The sequence below is a fragment of the Oncorhynchus nerka genome, linkage group LG24 (genome assembly GCF_034236695.1).
Source record: "Oncorhynchus nerka isolate Pitt River linkage group LG24, Oner_Uvic_2.0, whole genome shotgun sequence".
Taxonomy (NCBI): Eukaryota; Metazoa; Chordata; class Actinopteri; order Salmoniformes; family Salmonidae; genus Oncorhynchus; species Oncorhynchus nerka.
In genome coordinates, this window is record NC_088419.1 from 56280344 (window position 1) to 56303856 (window position 23513).

Consider the following 23513-nt stretch of genomic DNA (forward strand, 5'->3'; position numbering starts at 1 on the left):
AGAATGTGTTAAGTGGGCCTTGTGGAGTTTAGGAGTACAACTAGAGTGGAACATAATGTTATGAGCAGCTGCGTACGAACCTGTAATGTCATCAACGTTACTGGCTTTAGTTCTAGAAGACTGCCCTGAGTGGAGGTGGCCAGATGGGCCAGTATAAATCATAGTCCAAATCCTAACCAACCACCCCTCTACCCCCTTTCCCAAGCCCCTTCCCCTAGCCACCATTCACCACTCTATACATCCATAGACCCTTCCCCCTAGACCTAGAGAGAGATTGTGGTCTAGCAATTATGCAAGATTTGATCAATAACATTTCTCCCCAGTTTTCTAAGAAAAGCTGTATTTAACCTGATCCAACCTTGCTTTCTGTAGCAATGCAAATATGAACTGGATTTTTAGCATTTGTCTTGTTCTACCAGCACTGACTTTGCTGATAAATACTTTGTTGAGGGAAAATGTATGTGATACTATAGTGATGTGTTGTTGTACCACCTAGCTATCTGATGATAAATGCACTAATTGCCAGTCATTCTGGAATAGCGGGTCTGTTAAATGAATAAAATGTCAAATGTAAATCTAGTTTGATCATTTGTTTAGGTACATTGAGCAATGTACCCATCCTGTGATCTCTGTGGGTGCACGTGAATAATAAATGCATGCTTTAAGTTTGTTGTTGCTTGACTCTTTGCACTGGGACTTTCATTGCAGTGGCGACCGGTGCCGTTTAAGATAAGTGAGGACACTCTTTTGTTTTATGAGCATGGCCTTATTAATATTACAGCATATTGGATGACTGTCATTCATATTCCATTCATCCAGCTCAATGTAACATGGATAGGTTTAGGCTACTACATGATACTCACATTTTCACCATACCCATCATGAGGTTGCGATAACCTAGCCTATGAAGGAAAGTTTACAACGTAGGTGCACAGGTTAAGAGGAATTTGAGTAATCAGGGTGACAGACATTGACACATTCAATACTGCCTTGTCCAATCCTGCCTGCATCTAACTGTTATAGGGTGTAATCCTTAGTCCAATAGCTGCAAACCAGAGTTTCTATTGAACAAATTCAGTTATGTTTATCTCTGTTTCGTTTGCTTCCATTTAAGAACTATTGTCTTTCTCTCTCTTTGAGTCAACTACTCACCACATGTTATGCACTGCAGTGCTAGCTAGCTGTAGTGTATGCTTTCAGTACTAGATTCATTCGGATCCTTTGATTGGGTGGACAAAATGTCAGTTCATGCTGCAAGAGCTCTGATAGGTTGGAGGACATCCTCCAGAAGTTGTCCTAATTACTGTGTAAGTTTATGGAAGGGGGTGAGAAACACGAGCCTCCTACAGTAAGTTTTGTATTGAAGTCAATGTACCCAGAGGAGGACGGAAGCTAGTTGTCCTCCGGCTACACCATGGTGCTGCCCTACAGAGTGCTGTTGAGGCTACTGTAGACCTTCTTTGCAAAACAATGTGTTATAATCAATTATTTGGTGACGTGAATATATTTAGTGTAGTTTTATCTAAGAATGATTTTTATTTTCTGAAATTCACTGAGGAGGATGGTCCTCCCCTTCCTCCTCTGAGGAGCCTCCACTGATCCATTAGTATTACTACTGAGGGAGGAATAGGTCTAGTTTACCCTCTTCCTCACTTAAGATCATTGATCTTCCCAACAATTACATATAAAAAAAAATAGAGTTTTTGTTGTCATTTAACAGACCCTTTATCCAGAGATGCTTACAGTGGTGAATGCATATATTTTCATACCGGTCCCCTGTGAGAATCAAACCCGGAACCCTGGCATTGTAAGTGGCATTGTAAGCATACTCTTCAAACTGAGCCACACTGGACACACTGTATCAGTCAGTAGGGATCTGGAGTTTGCGTGAGTTGTGATTGGTCAGCCGCAGAGAATTGTCGGACCAGATTTGTTGGACCAGTTTGTTGGACCAAACCTGTGTTTCCATTATCTAAGCAGTGCGCCATTGTGTGTGAAGGACTAAGAATAATGTCACCTGCTACGGTCACATGCTTTCCTTCAGGAATGTGCACATGTCAAGTGTGTCTAGCCTTTATGGTTGACTATTGTTGTCAAACGTCAACCTATCAGAGGCCCCTGGTACCCCTGGTTGCTCGGAATGAGATGGAAACAAAGTTTGGCTCCAATGCTGGTATTTGTCGCTGTTGTTATGTGACAGGTGGAACACAAGGAGGGGGGCATAGCAGAAGTTGTCTTATTGTACTGTTGCCAGATTCAACACACACATCCCTCCTGCTGCATGTCCCTGAAGCAACTCTTGTAGCGGTCCAGTTGGCTTCGAATTGAATGTTGCTTTCCTAGGAACATAACAGTTTCCCTGTAAAGCAGGAACAGCAGTATTAGATAAACAGATGCATCGCTATGGTGCTGCCATGCTCTTTGCTTTTGTAAGGGAAACTGAATCGCTTCTGAAGGGAAGCGTCTCAATAAGTGGGATTTTGAGGCAGTTTGCTTTGATAAAGAGAAACTTTAATGTTGTGCTGTAGAGATTTGCAAGAGCCAGTGGTTTAGTTTGGAAGCCAACTTAACAACAGCTGTTCCCCAATGTTTTGAAGGTGACAAATTGTTCTGGAATGTTTTTTTCCATGGGTTTCCCAGGCTTCTTAGAGTTCTTTCTAAGAAAAACATGCGTGGTTCTGAAGGTTTCAGGAACTTCTTACTACGTGAACCGAAAATATATCTTCGCTTATTTATCATGCATGTGATGTACAGTGTGTGTTGTGTAACTAATTTACCAGGAAGTGGAGCTTTCTCCCATTAGGAACATAATGTAATTTTTCTGAACTATTCTATCCTCACTGCAAAATTCATCTCATGTTGTTGTTTTGGGAGCTTTCCATATGATTTCTTATGGAAAATTACAACATCTTAGAGAGGCATTCTGGGGACATCAGGTTTGGGTCAATTGGGCCAATGAACAGTACAGTTTCAAAGGTTATCTTTGTGGGGTCATCTCTCGTCCACCAACACAATAAGGGAGTATTTCCATGACCTAAAGGGAGGGGAGAAGTTCACCAGCAAGTTCATTACCCTTTCACTGTCAGGCAACACTCACCCCACCAACACACCCAACATATATCTGTCCAGAACTTACTTAGACCCATCACCCCTGGTCTAAGTTAAAAATCTGTCATCCCCATTCAGCAAGTTACAGGAAATTGAGGACCGAATTGCTGAAACACAGTGTATTTCCTCATTCCTCACATTACCCGATTGACTGTAACTTGCTGAATGGGGATGACAGATAGTTTTCTTGTTTTTCCCTAATACTTTTAAGATATATGTTATTAATTGATGAAAAATATTTATAAATGAATGAATTAAAGTTGACCAACTTGAATTAATGTTGACAAAATGTGTTATGTATCTCATGTATTTTTGTACAGAAATGATCCTGTGATTACAATAGTGAGTAATAGGAAAAAATACCTTTCCTGTCATGTTTCCTTACTCTTGTTTTGACGCTCCAAATTCCAAGAATTACTCAATAACCCCACTGTTTTTTTTACAATCTATGGAATTATTCCATGTATTTCCAACTAAGAGAATTTGGGGTCCAAAGCTATTTGTTATCTTCGTGTATTGCCATTGTGTGTTACACAACTTGTTTTGGTATGTTAGTGTACTGGGCTTGGTGATGATAGGCTCTAATGTGGATGTTGTGCTACTAGCATGAGTCAGATAAGGTTTAAAGAGACACAGGTGTCAGATTAGGAACAATGAGACCACTGTGTGTAAAGCACAGCAGGAATAATAATGTTATGAGCTATGCCAGCAATTCACCAGTCAGGGGCAGAACAGCACTAGCCATTCATGTCAAACTATATTAGTGTTACAGTATGTGTCTCTTACACAAGTAGGCAAATGTTGATGAGACCTGTGAATGACAACTGTCTCTGTATTGATGGCATGTTGCAAAGTATGAGGTCATATGGTTATGGTTGTCAAAGAGATGTAAGACTATTTCCAACGATTATATACAATATTGAACAGAGTGCGAATTACACGGAGACATTCTGGGGTCTCTGTAAAAAAAAAAAGAATAATTAATAATAAAGATGTAATTTAAACGGTAAAAACGTATGACCTTTTAATGTGGCATGAACCCAACCGGTCATGATATTTTCATCTGATTGTCGAACAAGTCATTTCAAAAGTAGGCATGTTTGTCAATTGAAAAAGAAAACAGAAATAAACGAAGGGCAGCTAGTTTGGAGTCTTTCCAGCTTCAGTTTGAAGTGATTGTGTTAGCTCTGTGGTTGGCTAGCTCCTCTAAACAACAGTGTCCTGACGGGAAAGCACATGTTCTATGCCAGGTTAAATCGAGCATCATTAGCTCCAAATAAATGTCACTAAAAAACAGCTTAAACAAATGCAGCTACTGTTCTGGCTGTATTGTTTGACGTGACTTTGCGTTAGCCATAGTTGACTAGCTAGCAAGCAAGGGATAAGAACGTTGCCAGACAGTCTGGTAATAGAACATTTCAAACGAACGACTGGGTCCATAGGTAAAGAACAAAAAGACTGAACGACTGGGGTCGAGTCTCTGGCAACCAAACCAATAGAATGAACGACCAGCCGGCTTGGGTAGCAACCCTAAATTTGTGTCGGGAATATATCTTGTGGAAGGATGAAATAGTATGAATAAATTCACCAAAATATATTTTTTCATGAAAATATGTCAATCATTATTTGAATATGTTGGTAACCCATTGTATAAAAGTGATAATGCCCTCGAAGCCGGTGTTTGGAGGATACTGTATATAACAACATCTGTGTCAATACATCCTCCAAACACCGGCTTCTCGGGCATTATCACTTAATTAGTAAGCATTTAAAAATCGAAATAGAACATTGAACTTAAACCCTGTAGAATCATGGACCTTGTGTAACTACATAACAATGGATCAACTATTGATAGAAAATAATAACGCTAAATAAATAGTCTACTACTTTTGGCACAGAGAACTCCCGTACCTGCACAAACAACTGACTGACAAAAGCAAACCATGATAAATCAACGGATAAATATAATGCATTGGAATAAAAGGCTGTTTTTATCAAGGACGCATGACAAACAAGTGGCAAAAATTAGGAAGTGCCAAGGAAAATCTATGCATAAAGGAGCTCATCGGAGGCCATAATTCAACACTACTGGGTGGACAGCACTACCACATAGAAATAAATGGGTTCAACCATGACAGAGAGGTGGGGGTGTTCGTTTCATTGGAAACATTTATTTTCATATTTACCACTGTAAAACATATTTAACACTGCATTTTAAACAGTGAGGAGAATGGTTGAATTAGCATTATTTTAGAGACCCCTTAAAGTTAGACTTGTTGCATTTAGGGGAGCTAACATCTCAATCAGGGGAGCTGAATTTATAGTCCCGTACCCCTTCAAACATTCAACCTCCAGCTAGCACCAGGGTCAGCACACTCTCAAATGTTGTTTTTTGCCATCATTGTAAGCCTGCCACACACACTATACGATACATTTATTAAACATAAGAATGAGTGCGAGTTTTTTATCACAATCTGGCTCGTGGAAAGTGACAAAGAGCTCTTATAGACCCAGTGCCCAAAACCAGGGCCATAATATAATAATCAATAGTTTTGCTCTTTATTTAACCATTGTACATATAAAACCTTATTTGTTAATCGAAAATTGTGAATAACTCACCACAGGTTAATGAGAAGGGTGTGCTTGAAAGGATGCACATAACTCTGCAATGTTGGATTGTATTGGAGAGTCTCAGTCTTAAATCATATTCCACACAGTCTGTGCCTGTATTTAATTTTCATGCTAGTGAGGGCCGAGAATCCACTCTCACATATATCCACATTGAATATAGTTGCGGAGAGTCCCTGTAATCCTAGATTCAGATCATTCAGGCGAGGAAAAACATCACCCAGATAGGCCAGTCATGTGAGAAACTCGTCATTAGGGTCAGTAAAGACAACTTTAAACTCGTCTCTCAATTTTAAAAAACGTGTCAATATTTTGCCCCTTGATAACCAGCGCACTTCTGTATGTTGTAAAAGCGTTACATGGTCACTGCCCATATCATTGCAAAGTGCAGAAAATACACGAGAGTTCAGGGGCCTTGTTTTAGCAAAGTTAACCATTTTCACTGTAGTGTCCAAAACACCTTTCAAGCTGTCAGGCATTCCCTTGGCAGCAAGAGCCTCTCAGTGGATGCTGCAGTTTACCCAAGTTGCGTCGGGAGCAACTGCTTGGACTCGCGTTACCACTCCACTGTGTCTCCGTCATGGCTTTTGCGCCATCAGTACAGATACAAACATGAGCAGCAGCTACATTTGGCTACATACCGTTAGTGGAATTTCCGTGAGAGAGTAATGGTTAATGTGATTGGGTGTTGATTATTTGACTAGGCTACCTGTATTTGACATTGTGTTGTTATTTTGCTGAACACTAGATGGTTTCATTAGATTTTTGGCAGTGAAACGAGGCTACTCAGGTGAGTGAGAAAAAACTCCCAAATGTAATATAAATGGACTCTTTCAAAATGTGAAGATTATTATTATTTTTTTTACAAAAATGAAATAAAACAGTTAAATAAAACAATAGAATACCCCTGACGGCACTGCGCGTACCCCTGGTTTGTGAATACCTGTTCTAGGGTTAGAATAATATCTAAGGAATTCAAGAACACAATATGTAGTTCAGGGTAGTAAAAAATCCAAGAATACCAAAATATATCATGTTTTCACTTTATTAAAGTATCACATTCTGTCTTCATAGAGCACACTGTATTTCAGTTCAGAAAAATAAATGCGCTCAGCCGGCATGGAGACCAATTTGATCAGTCTGTCCAAAGCCACTCACATAAAATCACACCGCTTCATCTAGAAAAACAGCAACATCTATGGAAATCTGCCCAAATATATTACAGCTTAAATATACAAATATATACAGGTACATTCAATAAATAGAATATTAAACATTCTTGGGATGTTTATGGTTATTATGTAGGGCTTACCCACCCATGTTGGCAAAGTCTCACATATATGTTATACATTTAGTGTAGCATTTTGTTTGATCTTTTTAAAGAAAATGGAATGTTTTAGAGGGCATGCTTGACCAAGGTAAGTGTTTCTACGTGATGTTTGACCTATAAAGGAAGTAATAGAAGTACTAAAGCCATACTAACTACTCCTTGTGACCTCTATTCTTCAGAAGTCCAGTGGCCAATTAAAGAATGATCTGAACATAATCCATTTCAACTAGTTGATGAATGATCGAATTGACTGGACTAACGCCCTTAAAGTGACCAGTGCCAAACACAATAACCAAATGCACAAAGAACAAGCAGGGAATTCATCTACAATGATAACGCATATATATATATATATATATATATATATAATAGTGATTGAAAAGCTATTTACACGGGTCACTGCAATATTCAATTCAGTGAACAATGTCACCATCTTTGGTCCCTGTGATGGCGGCAATGAGTGGTTTAGGCATGACATTTAGTGACATGATTATTATAGTGAGCACACTGAATGTGGCAAAAAAATAAGTGGAAGCTATGTCAATCTCTTTGAATCGGAACTACCTAGTATGGCGTTAGAAGTTAATTTATTTGATTTAGTAGGTATACATAAACACAGTTGAGATGAAAGGATTAAAAAGATAATGTAGCAACGTAAGACCAAGTCAAAATCATTTTTTACAAAAAGCAATTGTAACACTCTCCATGATGACGACTAATAGAAGAAGAAGCACGTAAGCAGACATCCAGCACAGTGGGATGAAGTGATTGCGGGTGGAGATGAGATGACACAGGTTGGGAGGCAGAACATACAGCACAGGTCAGAGACTAAAATCCCCTATCTTCTCTCCAGTGTATTCTCCCAGGCTCCATCCAGCTTTGGCTGTGTGGTTCAGTGTGCACTCTACTGCTTCATGCAATTTTATTCTTGAAGTGGCTTCCATGCATCTTGAGTCTGTGCATCCTGAAGATAAATCAAAATCAAAAGAAGAACATGAAGAAATACGTTTTGAATCCCATCTTTGGTTATGATTGATTTTTCTATATTCAAATGACCAAAGTTTCACAAAGTTTTCTTACGTTTTCTCTTTCCGGCTCATGTTGTCCTCTTTTGATTTGACAAAGACTACGTCGTCTTTTCCTCTGATGAGGTAGGCATACTCTCCATCTTTAGCACTGAAGATCACCCTGGAGTCAGACAGTCAAGACTATCAATAAAAGCCTTCTTGACACCCTTAGCATTATAACCCCAAAGACTGGCAATGTGAAAGGCGATGTGCTGTGTCAAAGGTATTCAAATACTGTCCACAGTACTGGGGTTTAATTCATGTAATTAATTGGCCTTAGAGCGAAACCAGCAATGCTGCTGACCTTAAGGTCTGTGAATTTGAATACCCCTTCTACATATAGATATACAGCTCATCATTACTATCATAACTTACCTGGATTGAGTCTCCCCTGCCTTGACACGTATTTTGCGGATGTGGAAGTTTTTGTTGCCCCAAATGTCAGACCAGCTGAAATAGGCATCTTTCTCCCAGCGCAGCTTGACCATAAGCAGCTCCCCAACGTCCACGTCGGTGGTCAGCAGGAATGACACAGTGCTGTTGGTGTTCAGGAAGGGCCTGAGGGGTCACACACAGATCAAAGGTGAGTGGATCAGTTCATCTTCTGTACTGTATATAGTACCCAGCTGAGGTGGGGTGGTGAGGTGACCGGGTTAATTATGAGCTACAATGTCAGTGTTTTATATTCGTAAGTTTGGACTTGTTTAAACATTATATCAAGCATTTCTGGACAACTAAGTATTGCGCAAAATGTTTTTGTATTTCCTATCATTTCCTTATTTGATTTAATATCAAACCATACATACATGGTGTAAGGTATGTCAGTCTTCTCATCATGGGTTCCGTACAGAGAGATTTTCATGGGCTGCTCAGTGTAGGCCAGTTTCTCACTGCTGAAGAAATGCACCTTCACTTGGTAATGGAAAACTGTGGAAAGAATGACAGAGACCTTCATTTAGAACCATGCCACATACAGACGAGTGTCACAGAGAAAACTGTGGAAAGAATGACAGAGACCTTCATTTAGAACCATGCCACATACAGACGAGTGTCACAGAGAAGGTTTTGCCCTCTGAAACCCTGAGTCTGTTTTCTCTTATGGAAACAACTGCAGTCTGCCCAGTTAACACACATTCTCCGACAGTTTGAAGTGTTTGTGGCATGTGGACATAATCCCATCACTGAAGCCAACAGTTTGAGCTAAAGATCCCCACTCACACACTATTGTAGTATCTCAGTGCTTAAGACCTGTCTTTACATAACCATATTATTGATCCACTTACTGCCTTTGTGTGAATAAGGGAAATACAATGCAGTGTTCAGCTTCAGATTAAATTGTCCAACCTTCCACTGTAAAACCAAGTGTGTAGGATCTGAACGCATAACTTAACACCTTTCTGTAACACTTTTTAAATGCGTCAAGGCATTTAGAATTCAAAATGAAAATGTGTCACAGTATTTAGATTGTAAACACCATAACATGTTTATCCCCTGTAACACTTTTAACTAACATGAACATATTTATTCAGCACAAGGTTTTTAGGTTTTGAACACTAAACACTGGGGGTGTTGTTTTAACACTGCAGGGTGTAAAGCCATATTTGCATATTCCCCAGCATGCCTTTCGCGTGATTGTGAGGGATACCCACCCATGTCTGTGTTTGTAACAGAGACATTGTTGTTGCATTCAATAACTTCTTTCCCGAATCCTTCAGCAAGTGACTGCCTAAGTGAATGTGTTTCCATGAAAATACAACCCTTTATGACCACATATTACACATTTCCTAAGGCCTTTAGTTATGGCCTACATTGTGGTCTGAACATCCTGGCTCATCAGACCTGCAAGTCACAATACACTGGTTTATGAAGTGATTAGCAATTCCTATCAGAATCCAGCCAGAGGGAGTATAGCCAACAAATCAGACTATTTTATCACCCACAACCTGCACTCAGAATGTCTGCTATGGTGGAGAACTTCACAACAAAGACTACCTAAACCATCTAAACTAGAACAACCGACTCAGTAACTAACGGGTGCAAAAAGTCCAACCCCTACAGATTGGATTAGTTTAGAAATATTTAAGTTATTTATATGTGTATACTATGAGCTCAATAAATCAATGCGCATGAGGACACAAAGATTTTAAAACAAACTATTCTAAAAATCAACCTGCAACAAAGCATGCTGGGAAATATGATGAGGCCCCTCCCTCATATTTTTCACTCTGAGAGAGAAATAGACTCAAGACAGTTGAGTAACAACAACATCAAGCAATTGAAAATAAATGTCCTGTTCAGTTGTGCTAAAATGTAAGTAAGGTGACAGACGTTCCTGACACTGATCTGAATAAAAGGCATGGAAAGTCACATACATTTTTGAATGACTAAATGCACACTAAACGTGACGATGGGAAAGTCAACACTAGTGTTTAAAATCTGAACACTTAGGAGATATAGGTGTTCTCTTGGTTAGAAACTGACTGGGAAAGTTGGCTATCTTGTTTAATCTTGCATTCTAAACACCTGTGTTTAAGATGAGAACCCTTATTGGCTAATCTAAATGCCTAATGTTTAAGTTTTAAACACTGACGTTTAGGTTATAAAAGTGTCATTTGCTTCATAGTTTTACAGTGTACTACAGAGATGTTATTGTGTGCCTAAATTCAAAGCCAGTGCCAGAAGCATTTCCAATTGGTGTGGAAAGTTTCCTCTAACTTTCCATCGTAAGAATTCACGTGCAGTGGTTTCCAATTACCAAACCACAGCCGCTACTCATGTGACCTTCATGGCTTGCGCCATGAACCTTGTTTTATTCCCCTTGCTTGTTTTTGTTTGTCCCTGACGCCACTACCTTATCAGATATGTCAGACTGTACCAATCCTAGAGTAGTGGGGTGAGGAGGGAGGAAAATGGACGCAGGCTTTGGCAGATGTTATAGAATCTTTTATGGATAGTGGGTCAGGTGACTAATAAGGGAGGGACTTGTGTAGACTACAGTAGTTGTTCTCTCAGGGTGGTACAGTATCAATACAGTATGTACACAGTTGGGGCCCATTGTACTAATGTAACATGCACAGGATGGTAAAGAGACTCAGTGTTCAGGATCCGCCCCTTTTTTTCAATTTTCGTTTAAAATGACATACCCAAATCTAACTGCCTGTAGCTCAGGCCCTGAAGCAAGGATATGCATATTCTTGGTACCATTTGAAAGGAAACACTTTGACGTTTGTGGAAATGTGAAAGGAATGTAGGAGAATATAACTCAATAGCTCTGGTAAAAGATAATACAAAGATGGCAGCAGCGTATGTGCAATGTTTTAGACTGATCCAATGAACAATTGCATTTCTGTTCAAAATGTTGTATCAAGACTGCTCAAATGTGCCCAATTTGTTTATTAATAACTTTTCATGTTCAAAACTGTGCACTCTCCTCAAACAATAGCACGGTATTATTTCACTGTCGTAGCTTCTGTAATTTGGACAGTGCAGTTAGATTAACAAGATTTTAAGCTTTCTGCCAATATCAGATATGTTTATGTCCCGGGAAATGTTATTGTTACTTACAACCTCATGCTAATCGCATTAGCCTACGTTAGCTCAACCATCCTGTGGAGAGACAACGATCCCGAATAAGTTTTTAAAGTTCTCAAGGCCAGCTTGAGCCAGCTCCTAGCCACCACTACAATAACTACATTCAGCTATCCGGACTGATACATTGAGGATTTGACAATTAATGTACGTCAGGTAACTCTTAACTAAATCTATTTTAGTGCCAGGAAATTAACTTCCTGTTGTGAAGAAGAGTGTTGCTTTGTGCATGCATGCATTCTTGTCTTAAAACAATTCCTCTCTCATCCTTACGTTTGAAGGGCATCATCTCGCGGGTCTTGAGGTACATCTTGGTGTTCCGGGGCAGGCGGACCTTGTTGACACCGTAGCCCACCTTGTTGCAGCGGTTCTTACGGCAGTTGAGGCACATGCCCTTCATGAAGGCCTCCTTGGAGCTGCAGCGGTAGGCCATGGTCTGATGCTCTGCTGCGTTCACCAGTGAGTCGATAAACAGGTGGATGGAGCGCTCATGGGAGCACTTCACAAGCTGGTCCATATCTGCATAGGACAGGCGTAAAACAAGACCATTAGGTCCATGAAGTCTGAATCAATGGCTGATTCTCTAATATACACCAGACTAACAATGTGACTGTGTCTGTGTAATGTGCTTATTCTGGCTTATGACGTATGGCTTTCAGTGTTATGGTTAGAAAACTGAGGCCTTGTCAAAGTACTTGTTGCAAGTGTTTAAACCCCGTGAAGATTTACTACAGTATAATAACAGACTTTGATGTTACACTATCCTCTACTATATGTCAGACAGCAGAGATATGGAGAAGCTAGAATAGTAGAAGGCATTCTATAGTACAGTGTCTAGTTACAGTACGTACTACGGATGCCGGTGGTGGCAATCATCATCATAGTGTTCTGCAGATCACAGCCTGGCTGGAAGGTTCCTCCGTTGGGGTAGATGTCCACGTGGCCCACAGGTCTCTGGATGCCGATGCTGCGGTCTGGGGAGCCCCGGGTGTTGGTGTGCAGGACGTCCACGAAGAGAGCATCGTCGGGGGACAGGGTGCTCTGGGCGTCAGCAAACTCAAAGGTCGGGCCGGCTGGGTCCAAACCTGGGAGACAGAGAGAGAGAGAGAGAGAGAGAGAGAGAGAAAAGGGGGAGGATGAGAGAGAGGGGTAGAAGTAGAGACAGAGAGGGAAAGAGAAGGGGGAGGGAGAGAGAGAGAAGGGGGAGGAAGAGAGAGAGGGGTAGAAGCAGAGACAGAGAGGGAGAGAGCGAGAGAGAGAAGGGGGAGGATAAGAGAGAGGGGTAGAAGCCCACAATGTGCTTTAGTGATGATTTGATTATGGTTTTCAATGGCCTCGAGATGTAATAGTTGGGTAAACTTTATGGAGACAAATGGGAGGGCTACTGAGGCTAAATGCATTGAGATAGAACTTGCACATGTAGGCCTATGCATCTACATAGCGACAGACTGATAGATAAACATTAAAACCTCTTCAGCAGAGAAGGGCTGTCTGCTCACCTGTGATCCTGCTGACTTTGTGGTTGGTGAGGAGACCAGCGATGCCGGCTACATGAGCACCCAGACTGTAGCCCAGCAGATGTATCTTCTCCCAGGGGTAATCAAGTGTTTTCTGACAACAGGGGAAAGCAGACATGGTTTTATTTCTATTTTCCCATTATTGTGACTGTGTAAAGTATTGGCTGTAAAACTTGTTATGCCATCCTAACACCCTCTCAAGTATATTCTGTTCTGTCAGTTATACTGTACGCTTACACATGTAATCATTTCAGGTAGTTTATCATACCAATGTCTCCTAGCTTCACTAGCTCCACCTGCTGCTTCTATCAATAATGAGCTGTGTAATGAGTGATTGATGTGGATCAACAACATGGCTGTAAAAAGCTTTTAGGTGTACTAAATCATAGCCAGGAGTAAAATACAACCACAGCATTGACTTCGAAATTATTGTATCATCACCAGTCACATATTGCTTATTTCAAATATGTTTCTGCATTGTCAACATGAAAGTCTGTTCTTGTGTGAACCATGCAATCTATTATGTTTCTGCGGTGCTGAAATAATTTTTTTGCCCATGCGACAGACGGCTGTATCTGTCCATTAATACAGGACTAGTAAAGGCCCAGTGCACTACTTTTGTAAAAAAAAAAAGATATAAATTAATATTTGTTTTAATTCCAATTTTTCAGGTGGTGCTGTAGCACCCTCAGCACCCCTACTTCCTGTGGCTATGTTCCTATCTACCCAGTGTCCTGGAGATCACCCACCTGCAGCCAATTAACAAACTTGGCCACGTCTTTGCCCACCAGCTTGGTGTTGGCAGCGGAGGTGAGGTAGTGCTGCTGCGCCCGTGTCAGCCAGTCCACCACAATCACGTTGGCCTTGGGCTCCCTCTTGTACAGCGCTGTCACCAGCTTAGGGACCCAGCTCTCAAACAGCCCCGTGACCTGGACAAACACATTTTCGGGGTCAGTGGCTAGCCTGACTCACTGTGAACCTAGCCCTCATTGTTTACTCACAGCACTGATTGAAGACGAGCCAAGTGTCAGCACTTTTACACATGAATGAGCACTACAACATTATGCCTAGGGACAGCGGGGGGGGGGGGGGGCTTCTCATCATGCATCTTGTTATCAATGCTGAATATATTTTTAGGATCAACATTGTTGAGTTATTTCCCTAATTATGCTCGACAAGCCTCATTGAAATGATGATCAACAACTTCTGCTTTTGCGGTAATCATGACAGTGTCGAAGCTTTTTACCGTCCATCCATGAATGACCATGAACGTCTTATACCCAGGGTTGAATTCACACTTTGGGATGGTTAAGGGCTGGCCGGGAACGATGTAGCACAAGTCATCATCCGGTATCTCAGCAGTTCTCAGGGAGAACTTGGATACAATGTCTGTGTAGTCCTCAAGCCATTCAGTGGAGTTGCTGTTACCTGCACAGACACAGTGATGATGTTAAACTGGCTTCGTCAGTCATGTCGTCACTCACCTACTAGTGCATGATCCCGCATGTAAGCACTTTGAACAGCTCTCACGGCATACAGGTTACCACTGTGCACAATGCAGGGGAGTCTATAGGAATCTGCCTTATTCATTACACTATTGTTTACATTTTTAACCAGATACATATTAAAACCTAGTCTAGATGTCTGATTATTTCAGACTTTTTTCATTATCATGATTGTACAAGGAGGTCACTAGCATTTCAAAAACACTTTACCACAACCAAAATGTATCTCCTGACAAGCATCTAAAATGTGTTTACAAAGAAACCAATTGCTGTATTTATCATTACGTCATTGGCAATTCAGCTTTTAATTTTTTTTAAATCTTCAAACACTATCTATTTTGGAAGAAAGTAATTACAAAGCCACAATCTGCAGAATCTATCAGTTTATCAATTGGTGTAATCTAATCCAATTACCAGCATGACAAAAAGATATCGATAGTTTTACCGGTCCAATGTCGCCCCCTTTTGCATCTTTTGAAATTCTACCAAACAAACATTGTAGTAATAACATTATAAGCCTTTTTAAATTACGTTTTTTTTTTGTGATATCACAAACATACACAAATAGGCCACATTAAATATCGAATATAATGTCAATAATAATGATAAAATATCATGCATTATGCATTATGTGTAAAACAACGGGAAAATTGTTATTATACATAAATTAAAAATAGAACAAATATCACATTTTCGTTTTCAAAATATTATTTTAAGTGCACTTGAACATGCAAATAATGTCGTGTCCTTAAAATGCCTAATTGAAATTCTGTTGATCAGATTAATTATATATATTTTTGTAATGATTGAAAAGATTATTCATGAGAGGTGCGCACCCTGACAAAATGCACTCGAGTGGGGTGCGTCTGACTGAACTGAGGTTACTCTCGGTCACTTGGAGGAGGCTGCATCAATTTTACTGCCTCCCGTTGGCTCTAGTGTTTATTTTATGGGAGAGAATCAACATTGAGTCAAAGAATGTGTTTATTTAACCTATCTCTAACAAAGCCAAAGTCAGCTCTACAGACAGCTAGGTTAAATATCCCTTACTTACCAAAAAGTGTTTGTTCTGGTGTACTTGAAAAAGATACACAGATATTTGCCAGAATTATCCAAACGGTGACCAAAAAGGTATTTTCTTTTCCCATATTATTGTTGATCCAGAGGTTTCTCCGTCAAGTCCCGAATGAAAATGTTCTTGTATGTTGGTTTAGGAGTGGTAGATCCAATTGTATAGGTCAGTAGGACCACTGCTCTGGTCTAAAAGTAAATCTGATTTGTGATAAGAGTGGAGTTTCTTATGAAGTCTGCCACAATTGCCGCCCCAAGTTGTCTTTATGAGTGGCTCATTTGAATAAACAAACTCCATTGGTCGGAAGTGAGTGGGCTGGGCTTGAACTGGTTCCAAATGCAAAATTGACCAAAAATCATTCACAACTCTCTCTGCCCCTTCACCGCTGTGTTTCACAAAAATACATGTTATACGATTTAGCTGTTTTAGCTTTCCTTTATAGTGATACCTTATTTGTTTATTCAATTCAGAATATCTTGTCTTGGTAAAAAAAAAAAAAAGTGAGATGTTCACCATTCGGTTTACTTGCTATTTAGAGTTTAAATGATATAGCCAAATATAGCCAAATGTTTAAAAAAAAATATTCAAGTTATATTCTCGTTAAAAAAAACTTTTATTCGAAATGAGCTTCTATATAGGTGTTTGAGTTATGCAGTCTGTACAAACCTCAAGCTCCAGTTTTGGCTCTTCTGTGATTTACCATGCTGTATAACTGGAGTGTCTCAGAAGACATGTGGCTTGATAAATGTAATTCGAAAACTAGTATCTTAATATAGGCCTATGTCTATCCAAATATATGTCCACAAAGCGAAACGTGCACGTTTTTGCGTCATATTCTGCTAAATGCATGGCCACTATTGGTGCTGAAAGAACTATCCTACAGGCTAATAATATTTATTCAATAAAATGTGTCGATTTAATTTTGAATCAACTTGCGTAATGTCACCCATGAGGGAGAGGAGCAATGAGTGTGTTGAGTAAGCCCCTTCTCTCATAGCTCGATCTTTGCTGAACAATTACTCTCAGCTGAATTTGGAAATGACTGAGCTCGATTGACTCACAGATGATTGTTCTCTGTTGAAATTCAGAAGGACATATTTTAATGCGTTATGTTAACATGTGCAGTACTGACCTGCGCAAACAGTCTCTTGGCATACTCAAATAAATGAATCATTCAACGGGACTATGAAAACCAGATGTTTAAAACACAATTCATATAGTATGTTGGCAGCTAAACCGTTTTAAGGTTCTGTTAACTTGAATCTCTCTTGGAAATAGTACAAAATATATATTTTTTAGAATGGAAGTTACACTGGTGGAGAGGGAGTGGTGTGGGTGTGAAATTAGTGTGATCATATCACTGGTTTTATGAACAGTGAAGTATAACACTGACTCATGTCTTGACAGAGACTGATGCATCCCAATATCTTAGTCTGAGACATGGGCTCGTTTTCCCCTCCACGTTTGTCTTCTACTTCGGGCAAAACATAAAGTAACCTGAAGGTCAACATGACATAGCTTGATGAGAGAGCAATAACATGTGCTGTTTGATTGAGGATAGAATATCATTGGTCTATAAGCATAATGCATATCCACATTTCTGACTAACTCCTGTGATGGATCTTTAGTAAATAGCCTGTCCTCCGACTATAGAACATTCCAAGCATATATCTTACACTGCAGTACTATTGTTTCACTAAATCTCATCATCTGTAGAAACAAACTCTCCAAAATAAGCAAAAACCGAGGTCAGGGGAGCATGTAACAACTTAGTGTTATTTGTCAGGGAGGACTTGTGTTCTTTGCCCTCGCTAAGAAATGACCCACAGATCTGAGTGGATGTTTAAACGTTTCTGTGTGTCTTATATGTACAGTAACTTATGCAGGTCACCGTAAACCTGAGATTTGTGGAGAAATTACAACTCTGTATCTTTTCCGAGTGCAGATGCAGCATTGTTGGCCAAATAAAAACTAAAAAATGTTTGGTAATCATTCAACTAAGCTTTCCCATTCCTAATATAGCATTTTGTTTTTTAATGTTTTCCAGTGATGTGCATAAAACTAAAGGAATTGATGCTTAGCAAGACCAAAATGACAACCCGGTATTTAAGATGGTAATGACACCTAACCGTGGTCTGTGATATCTAAACCACTGAAGGCACATTCTAATTAAGAAGAAAGATGCCTATTGGCTGCGCTCCCGTTGTATCTCTCTTATCTCAGACAGACTATCCAATGAGGTTGACATATTTGGCCCAAGGGGGAACCATTATGGTAGAAGAAATGTAAGCCTGACTCTGCAATCCACAATACACACCTGTGGGCTTTCCTGACAACACTGAGGAAAAGTCTACTTGACTCTTCAATTGGTATGGTTTATTAATAAACAGAACCACAGACCCACGTTTCCCAACAACCACTTTAGAGAGGAGATTTAAAGAACGGTAGTCACACCATGAGGAGACAGCTGGACATGCATAGGATGACAGAGACCGAGACACAGAGAGAAAGACAGCGAGACGACAGACAGGCAGACGGACGGACGGACGGACGGACATAGCTTTCAAAAAGACAGACAGTTATCTTTACATGCGTGAAAACAGCATAAGTGACATACAACAAACATGATCATTCACCAAAGGATGCACCGTGACATTATTGCCATTTTGCAAACTCCAGTCTAAAAACCTGCAGCTCTGTCTAGGAGGTCAACGAGCCCTGTGAGCATGAATTACTAATGTTTACATGAGTAATAAATATACTGAACAAAAGTATAAACGCAACATGCAACAATTTCAACGATTTTACGGAGTTACAGTTCATATAAGGAAATCAGTCAATTGAAATAAATTCATTAGGCCCTAATTAAAGATTACACATGACAGGGCAGGGTGCAGACATGGATGGGGCTAGGAGGGCATAGGCCTACCCACTTGGGAGCCAGGCCCAGCCAATCAGAATGAGTTTTTCCCCACAAAAGGGCTTTATTACAGACATAAATACACCTCAGTTTCATCAGCTGTCTGGGTGGCTGGTCTCAGATGATCCCGCAGGTGAAGAAGCCAGATGTGGAGGTCCTTTTCTTGTCCCCAGCACAAGGTGCACCTGTGTAATGATCATGCCGTTTACCTGTCAGGTGGCTGGATTATCTTGGCAAAGGAGAAATGCTCACTAACAGGGATGTAAACAAATTTATGCACAAAATTTGAGAGAAAAGCGCTTTATATGCATATGGAACATTTCTGGGATCTTTTATTTCAGTTCACACCTTACATGTTGCGTTTATATTTTTGTTCAGTATACTTAATTATAAACATGCATATGTAGTAAATACTACTCCAGCTGGTCTCCTCACTCTCTCTGCATCACACAAACTCACACAGGTCCTCTAGCTGAGTCTGCAGTCAGTCCATTGTTTATTAGAACTCTTCAACCCTCTTCAAAAGGGCACATATCTGCATCAAACAACCACACTGCCAAGGTCCCCAGTGTTCTCACTCCAAACCCCCATTTGATTACTCACAGAGTGGAGACGCTGTCGGAAAACTGTAAACGAGCATAAATTTAACTTATATATGTTTCATGAGGAAGCCAGCGGTGAATCCATGTGTACAGTGCTGTATGTCTGCAGGACTTTGGCTTGTGGTTTCCTCATTCAGGGGAGTGTGTGTTCTTTGCTTTAGCTGTAGGCCAAGCTGGACGTCCATGCCCTTTGGTCTTGCGGTGTGTAATGAGTATATTGTCTGTGTATACTGTCTGTGATGTACTGCAGTGGGTTCAGCACTTTTTCACTATAATCCACCAAAAGTGTTTTGCTTGTGACATACCAAGTCAACACAAAACAAATGTTTCTAGATAGGATCCTGTCTTCAGTTGCAATCGTCCAGTGGGTCTCAGCTCATCATTTGGGAAACACTGTATATCATAGAACCTCCTCTCCTCTCCTCTACTCCCCTCATCTAATCCTACTCTCCTCTTTTGCTCAGCTGGGAGACTGTTCCCAGAGGCCTTTGGTAATGCTGTCTACAGCTGTGCCTTTTCCGACACCGCCTACAGTAAACTCGCTACCTCAGCCTAGCCCCAAACCTATATCTCCATCTATGTCAAGGACCCCTGCCGGCCTGTCCTAGCACGCACATGTTGACCCTCTGCCCTGGACCTTGTGCTTGGGGAGGGAGGGAGGGAGGGAGGAGAAGAGCAACTCTCCTAGAAAATGTAGAATTGATTGTTGATTGAAAAAGGTCACATAGCACTGTTGTTTTGCATACCAAGCTCTTTATCTGAAAGGGGATTTGTTGTATTTCCAGTCGTTCCCCCTATCGTCATGTCCTAGACACAACTAGAGAAGACCAAGGTGCTGCTAAAGGCCTCGAGGCCAGCTCAGCCGAGCTGAAATGTAAAAAACACACATTTAGCCATTAAAACCATTAAAACAACCCACATGGCTTATTTCAGTGGGGCATTTAAGAGCTAAAGAAAGCAATAATTTGTGACAACACACAAGATGTTGTCTCCATATTTGTAAGTCCCATTAAATAATTCACTATGAGAGGCGGTGGATGTTTGGGGCAGTAAATTGGAAAGAATGAACCCAGAAAGGGTTGAGTCTTACGACTTTCCTCATTACAGTAAAAAAGCCCACAGTCAAAAAGTAATGGAGAAACACTGGAGAGAGAAAGAAAGAAAACCCTCTCCTGCTTCATCCCTCCGTCCTGACGTGACATGAAGGAAGTGACCTTGTTCTGTCCTCAGGCTGTGAGCTGTATGGAGGCTGAATGACACAATGTGTGTGTGTGTGTGTGTGTGTGTGTCTGTCTGTCTGTCTGTCTGTCTGTCTGTCTGTCTGTCTGTCTGTCTGTCTGTCTGTCTGTCTGTCTGTCTGTCTGTCTGTCTGTCTGTCTGTCTGTGTACATGCATGCTTGTATAAACATGCATATGTGTGTGTGTGTGTGCGTGTGTAAGAGCTACGAGTAAATTAGTCAATTAACTCATTTCACCTGCCTGGTGAAATTAGTTAATAGACCAATAAGAAATACAGTTCCATATCTCTCTGCCAATAACAGCTAGTTTTCAGTTTTCCCCTTACCACTCAGACCACTACCAGACAGTCATAGCAAAATTCTTGCTTGAGAAATTGCTCTTGGCTAAGAAGCCATTTTTGATTATTTTTGACTCTTTTAATTGACAACCACCACAGTAAGGTACTTAATTGTTACCCAGAAATGATTTGATGTTGAGATGGAAACGGCTGCATTGGACCTTAAAAGCACAGGGACATGGAGCCTTGCAGGGGAGAACCAGTTTGGCCTCTAATAAGAATCAGACTGTTGTAAGTCCACTCCTCCTCCTCATTCTACTTACACAATCATATTTGGAGACATTCCCATCTATCTAAACCAGTGGTGTGTTCAGTCCACTCTGACCTGAATGAACAATCCTTAGGGGTTTAGTTATGACTGATTAGACAGCTGCAATACAGCTACAGTTATATATGGTGAAACCTTATTCTATATTATACAAGACGATGTCCGCTACTGTACCTCCCCTACTCATAGGTGTGCTGTGTCAGTGTATGCCTCCCCCCCCCCATTTCATAATTCATGAAAATAAAACACTAATATATCTTGATAAGATAAGTATTCAACCCTATGAGTCAATACATGTTAGAATCATCTTTGGCAGCGATTACAGCTGTAAGTCTTTCTGGGTACGTCTCAAAGAGCTTTCCACTCCGGGATTGTGCAACATTTAAACATTACAATTTTCAAAATTCTTCAAGCTCTGTCATATGGTTGTTGATCTTTGCTAGACAACCATTTTTAGCTCTTACCATAGATTTTCAAGCAGATTTGAATCAAAACTGTAACTCGGCCAATCAGGAACATTCACTGTCTTCTTGGTAAGCAATTCCAGTGTAGATTTGTCCTTGTGTTTTAGATTATTGTCCTGCTGAAAGATGAATTCATCTCCCAGTGTCTGGTGGAAAGCAAACTGAACCAGGTTTTCCTCAAGGATTTTGCCTGTGCTTAGCTCCATTCTGTTTCTTTTTAATCCTGAAAAACTCCCCAGTCCTTAAGGATTACAAGCATACCCATAACATGATGCAGCCACCATTTATTTCTTTACTTACCTATTGTTCTCCAAACACCTTTTTTTGCACTATTGGTTAGAGCCTGTGAGTAAGCATTTCACTGTAAGGTCTACACCTGACAACTAAACTTGGATTTGATTTGATTTGATTATGCTTGTTAATATGGAGAATGTCACTGAGTAATGTGTTGTTTTGGATTTTCCCCATAACACTTTCTATTCAGGACAAAAAGTGAATTTCTTTGCCACATTTCTTTTGCAGATTTACTTTAGTACATTGTTGCAAAAAGGATGCATGTTTTGGAATATATTTTTATTCTGTACAGGCTTCCTTCTTTTCACTTTATCAATTAGGTTAGTATTGTGGAGAAACTACAATGTTGTTGATCTATGCTCAGTTTTCTCCTATCACAGCCATTACACTCTGTAATTGTTTTAAAGTCACCATTGGCCTCATGGTGAAATCCCTGAGCCGTTTTCCTTTTTAAATGTTTCAAAAGGAACTAGGCAAGTCTATTTAACTTGGCAAGTTTTTCCTCTCCAGCAACTGAGTTAGGAAGGACGTAATTAAGTGTAATTAAGTGTAATTAAGTGTAATTAATTAATTTCACCATGCTCAAAGGGATATTCAATGTCTTTTTTTAGGTGCGCATCTATAGGTGCCCTTCTTTGCAAGGCATTGGAAAACCTCCCTGGTCTTTGTGGTTGAATCTGTGTTTGAAATTCAATGCTCGACTGAGGGGCCTTACAGATCATTGTATGTGTGGGGTACAGAGATAATGTAGTCCTTCAAAAAATCATGTTAAACACTATTATTGAACATAGAGTGAGATTTTGTGACTTGTTAAACACATTCTTACTCCTGAAGTTGTTTAGGCCTGCCATAACGAAGGGGTTGAATACTTATTGAATACTTAAGACATTTCAGCTTCTTATTTTGAATACATTTGTACACATTTCGAAAAACACAATTACACTTTGACATGATGGAGTATTGTGTGTAGATCAGTGACAAAACATCTCCTTATAATACATGATCAATTCAGGCTGTCACTCAACAGAATGTGGACAAAGGCAAGGTGCGTGAATACTTTCTGAAGGTAATGTACATCATGCATATAAATACACACACATTCACATCACACACATTCTTAGAAATGGGAAAAGTATATGCTGAATGCCACATGTTTTTCCACATGATGCCCCCTCTGTGTAGGAGACTTGCCTTCGTAACTGGTATAAAACAAAGAGGGACTTCATGAAGGCAAGGGTACCCCATGTCCTTTTACTAATGCTTTTCTCAAATCTACAGATCCCAGGTCCCGTCCCACACATCTACGAGCATCAAGATCAGGTCCTACATTGTATTTGCCCCTTTAGTTTTGACACATTTTTTTTATGTTACGGCCTTATTCTAAAATGGATTAAATACATTTTCTTCTGCATCAATCTACACACAATACCCCATAATGACAAAGTGAAAACAAGTTTTTAGAAATTATGTTCAGTGTACCATAAAAAATGAATGAACATGCACCTGTGGAACGGTCGTTAAGAAACTAACAGATTACAGATGGTAGGCAATTAAGGTAACAGTTATGAAAACTT

The 23513-nt window shown here is 40.1% G+C and overlaps 1 protein-coding gene across 1 annotated transcript; it reads right to left on the minus strand.

Moving 5' to 3' along the window:
• Nucleotides 1-6765: 6765 nt before the first annotated feature.
• LOC115108239 (lipoprotein lipase-like) lies at nucleotides 6766-16062 on the minus strand. The gene is made up of 10 exons (XM_029632348.2): nucleotides 15798-16062; nucleotides 14485-14666; nucleotides 13988-14167; nucleotides 13221-13332; nucleotides 12573-12806; nucleotides 11995-12240; nucleotides 8940-9060; nucleotides 8509-8691; nucleotides 8147-8254; nucleotides 6766-8030 (listed from the first exon to the last, which is right to left on the minus strand). Exons 1-10 carry the CDS (start codon nucleotides 15889-15891, stop codon nucleotides 7979-7981), a joined length of 1512 nt encoding a protein of 503 aa, XP_029488208.1. The 5' UTR covers nucleotides 15892-16062; the 3' UTR covers nucleotides 6766-7978.
• Nucleotides 16063-23513: the final 7451 nt, after the last annotated feature.

What these genes read in the sequence shown, in the direction of transcription:
- LOC115108239 (XM_029632348.2), bottom strand. Translation starts at nt 15,891, where the DNA reads ATGGGAAAAGAAAATACCTTTTTGGTCACCGTTTGGATAATTCTGGCA. An exon ending in AGTTTGTTAATTGGCTGCAG is followed by an intron (nt 13,333 to 13,987) that starts GTGGGTGATCTC and finishes CCCTGTTGTCAG; the next exon opens with AAAACACTTGATTACCCCTG. An exon ending in TGCCACCACCGGCATCCGTA is followed by an intron (nt 12,241 to 12,572) that starts GTACGTACTGTA and finishes TGTCCTATGCAG; the next exon opens with ATATGGACCAGCTTGTGAAG.